Below are 19,221 nucleotides of genomic sequence, written 5' to 3' on the forward strand. Positions count from 1 at the left end.
AGAGAAACTTCCTGAGTTTTAAAGCAGTCAAACCTCTTTGGTGAAGTGCGTTCCAAAGGTGGAGCCAGTGGTAACATCCTCCCACAGCTTTTTGGACCCAGGGTCACATACCTTAGAAGTGGGATTTAAACAGTCAAGAGGCCCATAATAGCATAGCAGATGGTGCTTCATCTTATTTTTCATGGGGGCCCAAGTGCACTCCCAGATTAGATCCTTTGGTGTGGAGGTCTTCGTAATATCTGACTTCAGTCATGAGGCAGGGGAGCGCAGATGGTGTTCATGGGTGCAAATTCCTGCCCTGCAAAAAATCAGGGCCTCCTTCTTACTCCTGGAGCAAGCTAATTTAAAAATCAATTATAAGGGCCAGAGATATTACTGTGAAGATTAACAAAAGTATAGGAATTCCCTAAACAGCGGCATAAGAATGACAGTAATCACAGGGTTGCAGAACTCATTCCCTAGGGGAACATTATTACTTTTAAATTTAATTCTGATATCTAAGCTATCTGTTGCTTTGAGCATCAGAGGATGTGGCCTTTATGAGTAACGGTCATGGCTGTCTTGGTGGTATAATGTTAGTTTGTTTTTTCTTTTTTCTCTTTATATATTTATGTATTGTTTAAAATCATCAGCCTATCGCTATTATCAAAGCATGATAGGAAAAGCTATGATTAATAGAAAAACCTATACTTACTTGTTGCTAATGCTGCTGGTAGTCTCTTAGGCATCTTGTACTGAAGTCTACCTCTGTCATTAGAGTCTATTTTGACTAGACACTAAGTTACATATACATTATAACTCGGACAGTTAATGTGGAGAATGGGATGAGAAGGTGGATGGAGGTGGCTGTAGGGAGCGGAGATGGGGATAGGGCAAAAGTTACTTGGGCTTTGGCACATGATGAGCTGTGCAGCAGAAGGGTGATAATGCAAAAAAAGGAAACGAAATACAGTCAGCAGCTCACTAAGAGCAGGGAGTGCCAGAACAATAATGTACTGGATAAAAGGTATGTGAGAGTGACCAATGTCTGCACATTATATGTAGGAGCATTAATGGCATGAGATTGTCATACAAAATCGAGCTTATTAAGTAAGAACTATCCACACTTAAACAATGCATCCTATGCTAACAGGAGATGCATATATCATTAAATGAGTCCAACAGACTTTTGGTAACAAGACTACGATATTTTTGTTGGGTGAATAACAACGGTGGCCTGACCCTATTGTTTTATTTGGTGATTTCAGTGTAGTCGTACAACCTGGACTTGATGCTATATGAAAGGATTTAATCAGCACTGGTGGTATGAAAAAACAAGCATTTGCAATGCAATGGGTCTCGCGTTAAAGCTAATAGCGTTGTAAATTCCTAACTGGACCTTTCTTTCCACACAAACAAAATAAAAAATAAAACAGTTGACATAAGCGAGCGCATCAAAAGCGCCGCCTTGAACCCGGAAAGAGAGAGAGACAAACGGGAAAAAGAAGTTCGCTCCCAGTCAAACTTATTGACAAAAGTGCAATTATCCATGTAACAGGGGCGATGCCTAAGGCGGTAACAAAACTGCCCTAAGGAGGGACAGATGTAAAGCAGTTACCAATGAAAACAAAGGATTTTTGAAAGGCAAGCCCATGAACGTTTGATTGTGATGGGCATGCAGTGGGTGTGGTTAAAATCCCAGATACATACCAACACGTTGGAAAAAACTGTGCTAGCACGCTGCTATGCTCGACCTAATGAAGGGGTTCATTAAAAAAAAATCAAAGAATCATATGCACTAATTGACACATGGCGAAGCTGCAGTCTGTTAAAACATGGATTTATGTACTTTTCAGCCCGCCATAGGCAGCATCTTGGATTGTTATGTCTCTTGTCAGTCATATTATGGCTCCGTTTTAGGTATTACTTTTAATCCGAGGGTAGTTTCAGATCATAATGCTCTCTCCCTCTGTAAAAAGGGAGATTTTATTTGGTCTTTTTGCTTCCTTTTTCCATTGGGCATTCAACCATGTGTTGCTGCTAGTTGACCAATATATCAATCACATGGAAGTTAGGCTTAGAAGCTTTATTGACTTGAATGTAAACTCAACAACTATTATGATGATGTCGAATACTTTGAAGGCTTTAGTGCGGAATCGGACACTGAGCTTCTCTGTTCAAAAACAACAGTTAGAAAAGTCTGTGGAGTCCTGTCTAAGTGTGGCTCTCCTGCAACTAGAAACAGAGCATGCTGCTTGGATTGTTTTAATAACTGGCTAAATCATCAAGAGTCTTTGAGCAACTACTGGCTGCTCAAATGGATCTTCATAAAAGAATATCGTATCGGGCTAACAAAGTTGCAGGCTCATCAGATTACTCGGTTTGTAAAAAGTGAGGGGATGGGACTCCTATTAGCATGTGGATTAAAGGTAAAAAAAAAATTTTTTTTAAAAAGATACTTTCCATTTTGAAAATAAAGAATAATTCAGGAGGTTTGATGATGGATCAGGACGAGATAAGAGAAGTGTTTTGTCAGTTCTGTGCTACACTATATAACCAAAATTGCAAGGCCTTCCAAAAACAAATTAGCAAATATTTTAAGGAAGTTCCAAATACAAATAACTGGCTTGAAATCAGCTTGGAATGTTAGTGGCACAAATAATGGAAGAAGAAATAGAAAAGGCAGTTTTACAGATTAGCCTTGCCAAGGCTACCGGCCCAGACCATACAGCCATGGAATATTATAAAGCTTTTTCAGAGCCCTCATGCCATTGATGACATGATTCATTTAATTCACTGATATCACTTTATACGGTGCCACCTTCAAGGGGCAAGACCTTTATTTTTATTTATTTTTTAATAGCCAATTTAATTGATTAATTGAGATTTTAACATTTATTCAAGAATACCTTTTAATTGTCTAACCACAGTGCAGTGTAGATCCCAGGTAACATGTTTCTATTCATTTCAGAGACACAACTTTCCATATAAATACAGCAATAATTGCAGAAGAGGTTTCGTAGTGTATGAGGGACCAGACGGGATAATTCTATTGCATAATGAAAAGGCATTTGACAGAGTCTCCCAGTGGTTTTTATGGTCTATCATGGATCTATGGTTCTCACCCAGGCTTTTGGGTCTTGACATAGCCCTGTACATTTCATGAATAGCTCGGCTTATTTGGGGAGGGGCTGTTGCACCACATTCAGATAAATAGGGGTACAAGGCAAGGCTGACACTTGTCTCTCCAGACTTTTGCTCCTTATTTAGATCCCTACATCTAAGCCTAAAAAATCTATTTCACTGCCCCCTTGACATCTTCAGGATCTGGACCTTAAAGTATTAGCATATGCAGATGACATTGCTATTTTGTGCCCTAACTTCTATTAAAAGGGCAGCATGGTAGTTTGGGCAGCTGTCCGGATTGAAGCTCAATGTTGACAAAACACAGATGGTGGCTTACATTCCTGCTTTAACATTAGACTTTATGGGACCAAATCAGTCAAGTGACTTGATGTGCAAATATCCATGAAGACTAGAATTTTATTGAGTTTACTTATAATACACTAGTCTTAAAACCATTGATCATCTTTATGGGATGAATTATATTTAGGCCGTTACAATGTGACCAAAATGGTCATGCTCCCTCATTATTATCTTTATATTTTTAGATCTATACCTAAATATCTCACCAAAGTTTTTTAGGAAGGTGGAAGCCAGATAGCAAAGGTTTAGTTGGACTTATAGCAAGTCACTCTGTACCTGAGCATATGCTTGCTGTCCACATGCTTTTTTTGGAAAAGCTTGGCCTTGAACAAAAGCAGCTTTTCTCCCCAAGGTATTCATTTCTTTCCATCTGGGACAACCTATTGCCCTTCCCACCTTGAAGCCCCCGCTCCATCTCGCCAAGGAGGAGCAGCAGTTACACCAGCTGGAACCCAGGCAAGCAGTCAGCTAATTACCAAAGAGATTAGGTCTGACGACCAGCTTTTTATTGAATACACAGGCAACAAGAAGGATAAAGTAGTCCAGAAGAAAACTTTCTTCCACTGGATAATGTTATGGATCAAAATGTGCTACATATTTGCAACAATAGAACCACCATAGAGAATCCAGGCATTTCCCAATGGGCAATATCTTTCTCCACTGTATTGGCCGTGGGAGTTGCTGTAGCTGATATGTGTTGTGCGGTGACACTGGACTTCCATTTACACTATCACCAAGCATTATTGTTTGGACTCAGAGGTGTAAAGGGACGGTCATTTCGCATGCTCAGTGCTCCAGGTTTTCCTCGTCTGACTACCCTTCAGACCTAGAGAGGGGACTGCTCTAGGATCTGTTCAACAGGTGAGAAATCTGCAGGTAGAAATATCCATCAAAGAAAAAAAGTTACTTACTTTCAATTATATTTGTTCTGGGAGATACTCTGTTTACAGATTCCTCACTGATATCACCCACCTCCCTGTTCTAAAGAATTGTTGTGATCCTTAGTAATTAAGTTCAAACTTAGATTTCTGCACTTCACTACCATAATAGTAGATATAATTTCCAAATGTCTGCCTCTAAGGGCACTGGAAAAACAGATGGGTAAATAACGTCAGGGTTCTGGCACAGGTGTTACATGGCTCTTTTGTCGGCATGGAGCCAGCACCTCCAGCTGGCAGGAGAGTTATTTCAAAAGTTTCCAGATCCAGTCTGGCACCTGGGATATTCAACAGATAAGAATTTGGCAGAAAGATAAGGGTATCTACCAGAAAGATGTTTACCAAAAGTAAGTAACTTTTTCTTTTGGAATGAACAGGAACTGGATCTTGACTCCCTGGTCTCAGGTATCAAATTAGCCTGTTTGATGACGATTTTTTTTTTTTAATTTAAAGAATGTTATAAATAATTAGTTTTAATGTAGTTGTATTTTTATACTTAAAGCAGATTTTTGTACCTAGTAAATAAGAATGATTAGATGTTTCATCATTCTCTTACATTAGACTCACAGGCAACATGGTTTGATTTTGAATTCACTCCACTTTAACCCCTTCAATGCCAGGCCTTTTCCCTCTCAGGTGCCAGGCTTTTTTTGGCTATTTGGCGCAGTTCGCACTTAGGCCCTCATAACTTTTTGTCCACATTAGCTACCCACACCAAATTTGCGTCCATATTTTCCAACATCCTAGGAATTCTAGAGGTACCCAGAGTTTGTGGGTTTCCCTGAAGGGGAGACCAAGAAGTTAGCCAAAATACAGCGAACATTTCGTTTTTTGTTTTAAATGGGTAAAAAGGGCTGAAGAAGGCTTGTGATTTTTTCCCCCTGAAAATGGCATCAACAAACGGTTTGCAGTGCAAAAATCACCATCTTCCCAGCTTTTATGAACAGGCAAACTTGAATCAGAAAACCACATTTTTCAACACGATTTTGGCATTTTACTGGGACATACCCCATTTTTACTATTTTTTGTGCTTTTAGCCTCCTTCCAGTTAGTGACAGAAATGGGTATGAAACCAATGCTGGATCCCGGAGAGCTAAACATTTCTACAAAGTAGACACAATTCTGAATTCAGCAAGGTGTCATTTGTGTAGATCTTACAAGGTTTTCCTACAGAAAATAACAGCTGAAATTAAAAAATATTGAAATTGAGCTGAAAAAAAACAGCCATTTTTCTCCATGTTTTACTCTAACTTTTTTCAGCAATGTCAGATTTGTGAAAGCAATATACAGTTAAGTCTGCTGGACTTTTCTGGTTGCGTGAATATATAGGGCTTGTAGGTTTATCAAGAACCCTAGGTACCCAGAGCCAATAAATGAACTGCACCTTGCAATGGGTTTTCATTTCATTCCGGGTATACAGCAATTCATTTGGTGAAATATAAAAAGTGAAAAATAGGTATAAAGGAAACCTTTGTATTTCTAAAATGGGCACAAGATAATTTGTTGAGAAGCAGTGGTTATTTGCACATCTCTGAATTCTGGGGTCCCCATACTAGCATGTGAATTACAGGGCATTTCTCAAATAGAAGTGTTTTTTACACACTGTCTTAAATTTGGAAGGAAACAATGTAGAGAAAGACAAGGGGCAAAAACACTTGCTCTGCTATTCTGTGTTCCCCCCAAGTCTCCCAATCAAAATGGTACCTCACTTGCATGGGTAGGCCTAGCACCCACGACAAGAAATGCCCCAAAATGCAACGTGGACACATCACATTTTTCCAAAGAAAACAGAGCTGTTTTTTTGCAAAGTGCCTAGCTGTGGATTTTGGCCTCTAGCTCAGCCAGCACCTAGGGAAACCTACCAAATCTGTGCAGTTTTTGAAAACTAGAGACCTAGGGAAATCCAAGATGGGGTGACTTTTGTGGGGCTTTCACCGGGTTCTGTTACCCAGAATCCTTTGCAAACCTCAAAATTAGGCCAAAAACACTTTTTCCTCACATTTCGGTGACAGAAAGTTCTGGAATCTGAGAGGAGCCACAAATTTCCTTCCACCCAGCGTTCCCCCAAGTCTCCCGTTAAAAATGGTACCTCACTTGTGGGGGTTGCCTAGTGCCCATGAAAGGAAATGCCCCAAAAAACTATCTGGACACATCAAAATTATCAAATACAAAACTACCTGTTTTTTCAGGGGGGTGGGCACCTTTGTTTTTGGTCCTGGGCTCAGCAGCCATATAGGGAAACCTACCAAACCCAGACATTTCTGAAAACTAGCCACCCAAGAGAGTCCAGGGAGGTGTGACTTGCGTGGATCCTCCAGTGTTTTCTTACCCAGAATCCTCAGCAAACCTCAAATTTAGCTAAAAAAAAAATCACATTTTGTCCACATTTCTGTGTGGGATCACCGCAAAGGGACAAATTACCTAACCCCAAACGTTCCCCTCAGTCTCCCGGTTAAAATGATACCTCACTTGTGTAGGTGGGCCAGGTGCCTGTGACTGGGAAGAGCCAAAAACATGTCGAATTTGAGGGGAAACGAAAGTGGATCCAAAAGGGCAGTTTGAAAAAAAAAATTCTAGGCTGAAAAGTGCTGCAGAATTTTATCGGTATAGATGAGACTATGCTGGGTGGTAGGAATTTAGTGGATTCCTGCAGATCCCGGAAGGTCCCAACACAAAAATGAGGAAAAAAATGTGTGATTTCCAGCTAAGTTTGAGGTTTGCAGGGCATTGTGGGTAAGAAAATGGTGTGGGATGCATGTGAAGCGCACCACCCTGTACTCACCCAGATGTACATTTTTCAGATGTGTCTAGGTCTTGTGGATTTTTCTACATGCAGCGTCCCAGAGTCCAAAAAGTGCAGCCCTCCCCTTTCCAAGTGGGACGGTTTTGAGAGTTAGCCAAGATCTCATGGCCCAAATGTAAAATGTAAAATCAAAACCCAAAATAATAGAAAGTCCTCTTGCTTGCCCTGGGATAAGATGTTTTAGTGTGCGTGGGAGAGCTGAAAAACTGTTACCCCCTTCAGTTGGGGTGGGAGCATAATCATGCCCATACTGGTTGGTACCAACCACCCCACTATTGTTTTAATTCCCTGGCATCTAGTAGACTTTCTGACACTTTATTGGTATGGAGGTAATTACCCCAGCTGACCACTGGTGGGCAGAACAACGTTGGCCCCATTTCTTTGGGGTGGGGGCATAGAAAATACCCCCACCTTCTTATTTTGGAGAAAAAAAAATCTTCCATGGTCTCTGGTGGGCTTTCTGCCCCCTTGGGGGGCAGATGGGCCTTCCAAAAATAGGGGGCAGATATGGCCAACAGTAATGTGCCCCCATGAGGAGCGACCCTTGCCCAAGGGGCTGCCCCCACAACAAAACACACACACATACCAATCCCTGGTGCCTGAGTGGTTACTGCCCTCCCCCACCGTACCCCCTAATAGAAATAGGCCGATCTGCCCCCAAGAGGAGCAGAAATGGGCTAAAATAAATTCCCCTCCCCTCTGCCCCCCTCCCTGGGGAGTGACCCTTGCCTAAGGGGTCGCTTCCTGTGCGTGAAATTGGCTAAAAAAAAATCCCTGGGGCCTAGTGGTTTCTGCCCCCCCCTTGGGGCAGATTGGCCTAATAGAAATAGGCCGATCTGCCCCTAAGGGGGACAGAAATGGACTAAAATAAATCTGTCCCCCAGGGGAACGACCTTTGCCTAAGGGGTCGCTCCTCTTGCGTGAAATTGACGCAAAAAAAAAAAAATCCTTGGTGTCTATTGGTTTCTGCCCCCCTTGGGGGCAGATTGGCCTAATAAAAATAGGCTGATCTGCAGAAATGGGCTAAAATTAATTTTGCCCCCAGGGAAGCGACCCTTGCCTAAGGGGTCGCTCACCACATATAAAAAAATATAAAGTGAACAAAAAAAATGTATCCCTGGTGTCTAGCGCTTTCTGCCCCCTTGGGGGCAGATCGGCCTAAATATAATAGCTGATCTGCCCCAAGGGGGGCCAGAAATGGCCTAGAAATAAATTGCCCTCCTGGGGAGTGGCCCTTGCTCAAGGGGCCACTCCCCTTATTCAATAATTGAAAAGGAAAAAAAAAAAAAATCCCTGGTGTCTAGTGGAATTTTTGCTGCCCGATCACATAATGATCGGGCAGCAGAAATGCTGAGAAAGACATCAAAGGAAAGGAAAGGCCATTCCTTTCCTTTGATGCCTATCTCGGCCCCTCCGCGTGGATGGAGGAGAAATGCTGTTGCATTTCTCCTCCGATCAGCGCTGGAAGGAGGGGTAGGCCTCTGATGAGGTCGGCACGCAGGTGCGCGCTGAAGCATCAGACGCTAGGGGGGTAAGGTGGGGTGGAAGGGGAAGCAATTCCCCTTCCATACCTGCCCAGGAGAGAGGGGTGCGAGGCACCCGGGGGAGCGCTAACGCTTCCTCCAAAGGCCCCTACTTGGACGTAACTGTTACGTCCTGGGCACCCGAGCGGAGCTGCACAGGACGTAACCGTTACGTCCAGGGCATCTGAGGGGTTAATGTAAGAAAATGCTAAAGCAAGTTACTTAAAAGGAAGCAAAAAGAAAAACAATGTCCAAGCAGCACGTTTGGAAAGCATGACTGTCTAGTTGAGCACAAAACTATTCATTTCTGTCTGTGTATTTTTAGTACACATAATTCACATACGCAGAAGTCTCATTTCACTACAGAATGAAAGATCAAGTATTGGAATAATTAAGACAAAGGAAAGTTATTGATCAACAAACCATGTTTTAATAGATTTCCGATTTTTGGCCAGAACTTGTTGCATTTTGTGTTACATAAATTGAGCTTTTGATCAACATTCATTTATCTAATGTGTCTGCAAATAGTAGATTACCCCTTTAAAATCTGTTTTATTAAAGTAAGATGTTAAAAAAAACTCTTATTTGAATTCCAAAATGCTACTGTTTTAAAAGTAAAGAGTTGTTGAGCAAAGAAGATGGGCAGTATGATGAAACTTATAGTAAGAGGATGCTGGAGATAAATAGGGAGGTATTTTATTAATTATTTTAAGCCTTAAAATTATTGTGGGCCATAACTGACTAAAAGCGAGTATTTGACCTAAAAGCCTTAGGGTAGTCATTCCCCAACTTTTTGCTGCCTCCCTCCACTTTTCTGACACTGTTTTTGCTGGTTTTAGGACTCTGCACACTTTACCACTGCTAACCAGTGCTAAAGTGCATACGCTCTCTCCCTAAACATGGTAACATTGGTTCATTCCCAAGTGGCATATTTGATTTACTTGTAAGTCCCCAGTAAAGTGCACTACATGTGCCCCAGGGCCTGTAGATTAAATGCTAATAGTGGGCCTGCAGCACGGGTTGTGCTACCCACATAAGTATCCCCTTAACCATGTCTTAGGTCTGCCATTGCAAGCCCTGCTTGTGCAGTTTCACTGCCACTTCGACTTGGCATTTAAAAGTACTTGCCAAGCCTTAAACTCCCCTTTTTCTACATATGTCACCCCTAAGGTAGGCCCTAGGTAATCCATAGGGCAGGGTGCTATGTAGGTAAAAGGCAGTACATGTGTGTTTTATATGTCCTGGTAGTGGAAACCCCCTAAATTCATTTTCCACTACTGTGAGGCCTGCCCCTTTCATATGATAACATTAGGGCTACCCATATAATGTTTGAGTGGTAGATTCTGATCAGAAAGGGGTAACCAGGTAATATTTAGTATGGCCAGAATGGTAATACAAAATCCTACTTACTGTGGAGGTTTGATTTTATATTACTATTTTAGAAATGCCACTTTTAAAAAGTGAGCATTTTTCTGCACTTAAAATCCATCTGCGCCTTACAGCCTGTCTCCAATCCACGGCTGGGCTGGTTGACAGCCCCATTGTGCATTTTACCCAGACAACCACAAACACAGGATACACAGTCGCACTTGCAATCATCTGCATACTGAATGGGTCTTCCTGAGCAGGGAGGGTGGAGGGCTTGACACCTTCATTTCAAAGGCTAGTGGCCTGCCCTCACACAATGGACTGCCAAACCCTCAACTGGGACCCTGGCAGACAGACCTGTACTGAAAGGGGGCCTTGTTCACTTCAAAATCACTCTTTGAAGTCTCCTCCACTTCAAAGGCATTTTTGGGTATATAAACTGGGTCTCTAACCCCACCAAATCAGACACTTCTGGACCAGAACCTGCAACATGTCAAGAGGAACTGCCTGGCTGACCAAAGGACTCATCTGGACTGCTTTGCTGTGAAGGACTGTTGCCCTGCTGTTGTCCTGTTGCCCTGCTGCCTTGCTGCCCTCTGACTTTGCTGAGAAGTGCTCTCTAAGGGTTTGATTGAGCTTGGGTCCTGTTTTCTGGGCCAAAGAGGCTTTATCTCTTCGAGAAACTCCTTGTGCGCCGAAAATCGACGCACAGCCCGCCTCGCAATGCAAAAATTGCTGCACAGCCAAACCGGGATGACGCAGCCTGAGTTCCAAGGGAAAAATCGACACAGCGCCTGCTGTGCGGCAGAAAATTTGACGCATCGCTATACCAGATCGATGCAATGTCTGTGACTTCGTTCTGCACGCCCAGGTTTTCCATGCATCGTCACTGGGCGTCAAAAAGATCCCTGCATCGGAGTGAGTAACCAAGCCTTCGTGCTGGAAATTGACACAAAGCCCCTTGCAGTGTGGAAGGAAACAACGCATCGTCTGTGTTGCGCCAGAAATTCCAACGCACACGCTATTTTTCTATGCATCTCCTCCTCTGCGGTTTCCGTGCGTGTTATTTTTTATGCAAACCAGGTACTTTGTGCTAACTAGAGAACTGTTGATTTCTAAGATTTAAGGTTCTTCTTAATCCTGCAAAAGTGATATTTCAACTTGTGCTTATTGAATCTTTATCTTTTTGACCTCAATTTAATCAGATAAATATCATATACTTTTCTAAACCTGTGTGGTGTATTTCTGTGGTGTTTTCACTGTGTTACTGTATGGTTTATTGCACAAATACTTTACACATTGCCTTCTAAGTTCAGCCTGACTGCTCTGTGCCAAACTACCAGAGGGTGGTCCCAGGATAATTTGGATTGTGAGTGACTTACCCTGACTGGGATTGTGGTCTCTGTTTGTACAAAGGGGAATACCTCTGCCAACTAGAGACCCCATTTCTAACAGCAAGTACTTACCTTCTAATTTTTGAAAAATCCTACTTAATTTTGCATCAAACATTTAAATTAAATCCTTCATTTGCTGCAACTTTCTCCATTCGAAATGGTTTAAATTCAGCAGATTTGCTCCAGCAGCAGGGTATTCAGGTATTTAGTTTTATCAGAGTTTAGAAGACCAGCGACCTAGATGTTCATTAGAACTCCGTGTGGAAGTGACAGTGGGAATCAACTGATGTACACTTTCTTCAAACAGCAGCAGGAGTATGTTTTGCTAGAACATTCCACACTTTTTACCCAAATAGATGCAGAAGTTAATTGTGAATTTATAGAACGTTTGGGCTGTCTGGACCAGTGCTTAATTTGAGCCAGTGGTTTCCGGTATGGGGCACCAGCACTTATTTTTGAGGGCCGGCACTTATTTTGCTGCCTCAAGCATTTACTGCGAGCAAAAGCCTCATATGGGAAAGAGGAGGAAGAGAAAATGAAAAAGCTTCAAAAAGGAAGAAAAAAAGCTGCAAGAGTGACCTGAAGAGGCAGGGAGTGTCTGTAAATGGATTAAAGAGGCCAGAGATGGCTTCAGGTTTACGATGCCTCAGTATTCTGTGCTCGCACATGTAATTGCAGCAGCTGCGTGTTTCGAGTGAGAGCTGTGGGCAAAGGCACGTTTTTATTTACAGATTAAGCACTGGTCAGGACCATTAGCCATAGGTGCCAGAAGAAATAATGAGAGAACACTTTTTTCTCTTAAATGGTTCATAAGAGCTCAGTAGATCTGAGTTTTTCAAACAGCTAAGTCACAGTAAACTTTGCAACACTGATTAAAATTAATGTTGTATTCACTGACAAAGTATTTCATTTGTGACTAAAACTCGGGTTGTCTTCATTTTTAAATACTCCTTTTCTTGACCTCCCAGAAAATGACACTCAGTTCGATTCATTTATATTTTTAAAAAATGATGTAGGTTTATGACCACAAAAGTGCAACAACTTTACTTCCTGATACCCCCGCCCACATATTACCTTGAAAAAGTCGACAATCTAACAAAGAATTTTATGAACTCCACCCCAAATTTTAAGGTTCCGATTTAAAATATCAACGTTTCCCTTAGTAGGTCGCTCCAGGTAGTTATCGACTGATACTGAAATAGTGTTAAGGGACATATCTACTGGCACTAGTACGTCAGCTAAGTTGCCCAATATTGACTGGGTGCTCTCCTAAATAAAAAATACATTTTAAAGCTGCCAAATTTGTTACTGCACGTTTTGCAGTTTGTTCATTGTTGCTCGAAAGTGTACCTAGCCTTGCTTCCACAGCACGGTTCACCTGCATCAAAACAGCACAAATAGGTGTTTGCTCTTATCCTTTAATTTCTGCATTTGTGGGCAATCATAGACTGTTATATCATTGACTTCTCACACAGTACACTTGTACTCTGCAATTATAGGATTGTCCTTTATGAATGTATTTAAAGATCTGAAATTCATTGAGACTGATATATACCTGGGTCCCCAAATAAACAGGCTTAAAATATGTCTAAATATTAAATGCTAATATTTTCCTTTTGCTGAAACGTAGGCTCTTTCTCATTGAGTGAGAGTTGCGACAATGAAGTATCGACTCAAATTAGATTAACGGTAAATACTTCGATACAATGTATGTGTACAGTGTCCTCTGCTTTATAATTCTGGGTCATAAAACACACTCTGGCGCTGTGAAAAGAATCTCGCGATCTGTTTGTGCTAAGCTTGGCTTTCCAGTCGAAAATCATTGAGTATTTTCTTGTTTTCGTTTTTGATTGCATATTTGGTTTTGAGTCTTTCACTTTGATCTTTTATTTCTTACTTACCGTGCCTTTTAAGGCCTCGGGATGTGTTCACAGACCCCAGGGCAAGATTTCCATCAGTATAAATAAAATATTTTGTAAAACTCTGCAATGCTAATGCTTCGAAAAGGAAAACAATAATGTATGCACTTTTGTTTTGTACTTAACAGGCAGTGGAAGAAGAAGATAAAATGACACCGGAACAACTGGCAATTAAAAATGTTGGAAAGCAGGTGAGAGGGAGTGTCTTTTGTTAGGCTTAATAATCTGTAATAGAGCAATTCATTTTATTGTATTGTGTTGTATTTCAGTTTTTATATAGTGTCTAAGAGGTTGCCACCATGTTTTCGGTCTACGGGGTCTTCATCAGGCCTGCGCCTTCGATTGATAGCCTAATGTGATTCTGCAAGTTGTATCATGGGTTTGGAGTAGAAAAGTGTCCGACTTAAAGCAAGGGTCATTTTCGCATGTCATGGCAAGGATGCGTTTTTGGAATTGTTGTGCTCCTCTACTCGTATTCTAACAAGACAATAATTTAAAATATGCATATTTGGATAGGATGAAACGTTATTTTAAAGTAGAATGTTTAGATTATTTTCTCTCGTGCTCCGATTTCAGTGTTCAGTGTTCATGGCGCGAGCCCCTTCTCCCAGGGAACGTTTTTATTGAATAATACTTTTGAATAGTTACTACATAATGTTTTTTGTAACTTTTAAGAACGGACTTCTCCTTGCAGTAACAAGATGTTTTGTTTTATCTTTAAATGTATTCAAAATGAACTGAATTTAGCCATCTAATTTGCTGCTGGTTAGTAATATATTTAAATGCCGTTCTCATTGTGATTCAAATTACCCTTCCTTAAGACACATAGGTACAGTACACTAAAGTGTAAGATAACTGCAAATCAAGTTTTTGGATCTGCGTAATAGTAATCTAGGTTGAGGTTCATGTTAGATTATTTAAATCTGAACGTTCTGCAATATATTTGAACTTTTAAAAGCCGCTCTGAGATCTTCATCAATTGTACAATTATCAGCTGTATTCTACCATCCAGAAAAAGTATTTGCCATGAAGGTAAAACTATGTGTCCATTGTGTTGTAACGTGTGCACTTTTGCATACACCCTTGCTTCACCAGTGAATCAGTGACCTGCGGAAAGGTTTCAGTTAGTATTGACCCAAGGGCCATCCCGATATCCCAAACAGGAATACCTGTATTAATTGCAACTAAGACACAAATGGTTCCTCGGTAAAGCTTTAGTACACAGTCATAGGTGTTGCATTAAGCATCTAGATCATCTTCCACCTGGTCAGAAATGAGAAGATATCCAATACAGATGCCACAGTGCTCCACAAACAAGGTGCAAAAGTTGGGTGGTTATAAGGGCTTTGGCCGTAGGTCCAAGTCGCAGACCATGCGCTGTGGTGTATGGCCTCATGTCCTGGTCTCCTCTTTAATTGTTATTGTAGCCCTAGGGAGGTGGCAGTCCCCAGGCCAGGGTGGTCCGTGCCTCCCCCCATAACTTTTCACATTTAGCCCAGTGGAGGTGGTGGTCCTGGGGTCTGGGGGAGTTGCGTCCCCCCCTGCATATTTAAATAATGTAGCCCTGGGGAGGTGATGGTCCCCAGTACCGTGGGGTGGATTTCCGCGTGCCCCCCCACATTAATTTTTTTGTTTCTTGCCCCGATAAAGTGGCGGTCCCTGAGTGGAGGGGGGGTCAGCGCAGCCCCCTGCATATTTGAATAATGTAGCCCTGGATAGGTGGTGGTCCCCGGAGCCTGGGGAGGTCAGCGTGGGGCCCCCCCATTCATTTTTTTGCTTCTTGCCTTAGGGAGGTGATGGTCCCCAGGACCAGTGGAGTCTGCGCTGCCCACACCCCCACCTAGTTGTAAAACATAGCCCGGGGATGTGGTGGTCCCTGGGTCTTTTAACAGCCCTAGGAGGAGGGCCCTGTGTGCCCTCCTCCTTAATAATTAAAATAAATATTCCCCCGCTACCTGGCTCCCTGGTGGCAAAATTAATAGCAAGCTCAGGAGACCATGCTTGCTTTTTTTCCAGATTCACAGCAAAAGTAATGAATTCTGCTGGGAATTCTTTTTAAACAGTGCTTTTTTTGCCCTAGCAGGATTCCAGGGGAACCCCTGGACCAAGCCTAAGGGCTTAGGGTATACTTACCCTGCCCCCTGAAGCAGACTCACAAAATGGCTGCTAACTCCTACCCGTTGAAGTGTTGACAGCCAATCAAATCCCCGCATGAAGTCAGAACTATTTTGCGAAGTACTTGCGCTTCTAGATAAACACATTTGGATTTGCTTTAATATCCCAAACTACTGAACGGATTTATACCAAAAACAAAAGCTGTGATCTATGGAACAAAATCTAAATTTGGTGTAATACAGATCAGCAGTTCGGGCTGCAGGCGTGTCTAAAGAGTCTATAGGAATTAACATAAAAGCACCCCCTGCCTGCGAGTGATGTCTTCTGACTGTAAAAGCTGCCTCAGACCTGATCACCTTATCTAATTGGCACTTTAACTTATAATAAACGTTCTCCGGTTTGATTAAAGATTTGATCTTATTGAACCCCTTTCCTCAGAGTCAGTGTTGTCTCTTTACTCTAGTTGTGTGCAGTCAAGCGAGCTACGAGCCATCCAAAGAAAATGAGATCTTAGAGCGACTAGATCATTTGGCTATTACCCAGTCTTGTGTATCTGGGAGGTTCAGAGGATTATGTATGCTAGTTTATTAGGGTCAAGACTATGAAAATGTCTTTCTAGTATATGTGAAACTAGAGTGAGCTGTATAAAATATGCTTCCACTCTTTTTGCTTTATCTCGAAGTAAGAAATCGAAGATTTATCTCCTATCAGCTGTGCAAAATTCTGATCTTTCAAGTACCTGATGATTTTATTTCAACTGCAAGCAGTGGAAATGCCCATCAAGGCAGTGCTGGAATCATCCATACTCAGTCTTGTCAGTGTGATGGAATACCACACATTACTCTCATGAAAAAGTTTATAATTAAAAAACAAATGCGGAGTTAATATTTGTTAGCATCTCGGAGGAGGTCATTCCCCTCAGTGAGTTTATTCCATTACAGCAGTATTGGAAAAAACCTTTTTATTCCCTATCTAAAATTCTTCGTAAAAGAGGTCCCATCACTGTACTAAAGTGGAGCTTTGAAAACACTCGTCCCTTCTCCTCCGTTCTACTTAGATCCAGTCTGCTGATACAGTGTGACCCCACAAATGATGCCACCTGTCCAACCAGTGTCTTTACAGTTCTTCACTTAACGGTCATGGGAGTGCGTGAAACAAGAAAACATTGGGATGATTAGCATCTTCAGTACATTAATTAAACCCACCACTGACGAATGTGTGTGTCACCAGGTTATAAAACTGTCCTCAAATTCTGTTTAACTAAGGTACAATATTGAGGATATATTTGTTTTACCAATGGCAACCCTTAATTGCCCAGGTGACATACAATGCATTGCTTTTTATTTTCTTAACCCTTAATGCCCGGGGGTAATGATTTCTCATGTGCATGGTACCCCCAAATCCCCCCCCCACCCACCTCCTCCCCCACCCCGCCCCTCCCCAGTTTCTATGCTGTCTATCCAAACAGGATGAAGACTTATTCCCCAAGCAAGCGTCCCAAAGTACGTTGCCAACATAATTTAAAATAGTGGACACGTCCAGACACATTCCCTGCTCAGTCCAAATTCCCCAGTCTCCTTTCCTTTAAATAGCCGCACAGCGGAAGCTCTGTTTCATACCTGTTGTATTAGTTTCTGGAACTGGAAAGGAAACTTCATATTCTTTATAACCTGAAACAGGAATACCCCGGTCAGTGGGTCGAATGCTTTTCTTTGTACAAGAAAGTTAAAGTTACTGCTGGAGCACTTTCACAAAATATAAGACACTGCGCTCGTCATGAGTGTTTGCGAACAATCTCTCTGAGATTAAATTGACAGTATTTTTTTATAAAGATTAGATAAAATTTAGACGCGCAGGCTGTTCTACCTTTGCTCTGTTTCAGGAACATCTCGAGAGATGCCTGTTGGATGTAATACCGTAATCCATAATTCGGAGATGTAATTAGGCAAGATGGAGTAGGAAGAGATTTCATTGATTTTTTTATAAATGACATGGTGAAATGGCTATCCCCTTCACCACTTCCTCCTTCATAGCTACTCCCAAAATAACTCATTAGGTAATGGTTATAAACTTAGATACTGCACCTGGGGCAGGGTGGGGGTGGAGATTTGAAATAATTCATTGTCTTTCTGTGCAAGTGCTGTACTTACACTTACCTGTACATAATTCTTACTGAACTTCCAACAAGATTTTAGCTAGCTCTGTTGCCATCCTCAAAAGAAGCTTGGGCTATCATATGACTATTTAGAACTACCTCAGTAAATAACATTCCTTCATGTGTAGTCAATTACAGATTCTCATCTTTAACCCCTTCGCTGCCAGGCCTTTTCCCCCTCGTGTGCCGAGCCTTTTTTTGGCTATTTGGGGCAGTTCGCGCTTAGGCCCTCATAACTTTTTGTTCACATAAGCTACCCACGCCAAATTTGCGTCCTTTTTTCCCAACATCCTAGAGATTCTAGAGGTACCCAGACTCTGTGGGTTCCCCTGAAGGAAACCAAGAAATTAGCCAAAATACAGTGAAAATTTGGTTTTGTTTTTTCAAAAAAATTGGGAAAAAAGGGCTGCAGAAGGCAGCTCGTGTTTTTTTTCCCCTGAAAATGGCACCACCAAAGGGTTTGTGGTGGCAAGATCACCATCTTCCCAGCCTTCAGGAACATGCAGACTTGAATTGGAAAACCCAATTTTTCAATACAATTTTGACATTTTACTGGGAAATACCCCTTTTTTACTATTTTTTGTGCTTTCAGCCTCCTTCCAGTTAGTGACCAAAATGGGTGAGAAACCAATGCTGGATCCCAGACAGCTAAACATTTCTGGAAAGTAGACAACATTCTGAATTCATCAAGGGGTCATTTGTGTAGATCCTACAAGTGTTTCCTACAGAAAATAACAGCAGAAATAAAAAAAATATTGAAATTGAGGTGAAAAAAACAGCCATTTTTCTCGACGTTTTACTCTAACTTTTTCCTGCGATGTCCTAAAATAAATTTGCCCCCCCACCCCACCCAGGGGGGAGCGATCCTTGCGTACGGGATCGCTCTCCTTGCATGACGGCGCAAAAAAAAAGATCCCTGGTGCCTAGTGGTTTCTGCCCCCCTTAGGGGCAGAAATGGCCTAAATACAATTTGCCCCTCCAGGGGAGTGACCCTTGCCTAAGGGGTTGCTCCCCATCTGTAAAACAACAACAAAAAATCCCCGGTGCCTAGTGGTTTCTGCCCCCCTTGGGGGCAGATCGGCCTAATTAAAATAGGCTGATCTGCACCCCAAGGGGGCAGAAATGGCCTAAAATAAATTTGTCCCCCAGGGGAACGACCCTTGCCTAAGGGGTCGCTCCCCTTGCGTGAAATTCACAAAGAAAAAAAAAACTCCCTGGTGTCTAGTGGTTTCTGTCCCCCTTGGGGGCAGATTGGCCTAATTCAAGTAGGCTCATCTGCACCCCAAGGGGGGCAGAAGTGGCCTAAATATAATTTGCCCCCTATGGGAGCGACCCACCTCTAAAATCAAAAACAAAAAAAAACAACCCAAAAAAATGTATCCCTGGTGCCTAGAGGTTTCTGCCCGCGGGGGGGGCAGAAAAGGCTTTAAAAAGAAATACCCCCCTGGGAGCGACCCTTGCCCAAGGGGTCGCTCCCTCATGCCAGTTTCATTTAGATAAATAAAATCCCTGGTGTCTAGTGGGCGTTTAAAAAGCCGGAT

At 42.1% G+C, this 19,221-nt stretch overlaps 1 protein-coding gene across 2 annotated transcripts in view; it reads left to right on the forward strand.

The window, feature by feature from the left end:
• The window catches only part of PSMD14 (proteasome 26S subunit, non-ATPase 14), a 383,293-nt gene that overhangs the window by 350,932 nt on the left and 13,140 nt on the right, over positions 1-19,221 (forward strand). For both annotated transcript variants that reach the window (XM_069224236.1, XM_069224237.1), the window contains exon 10: positions 13,539-13,601. In XM_069224236.1, coding sequence (XP_069080337.1) covers positions 13,539-13,601 — 63 coding nt within the window. The remainder of the gene's footprint in view (positions 1-13,538; positions 13,602-19,221) is intronic.

This window comes from Pleurodeles waltl, chromosome 3_1 (assembly GCF_031143425.1).
Source record: "Pleurodeles waltl isolate 20211129_DDA chromosome 3_1, aPleWal1.hap1.20221129, whole genome shotgun sequence".
In the NCBI taxonomy this organism is placed as follows: Eukaryota; Metazoa; Chordata; class Amphibia; order Caudata; family Salamandridae; genus Pleurodeles; species Pleurodeles waltl.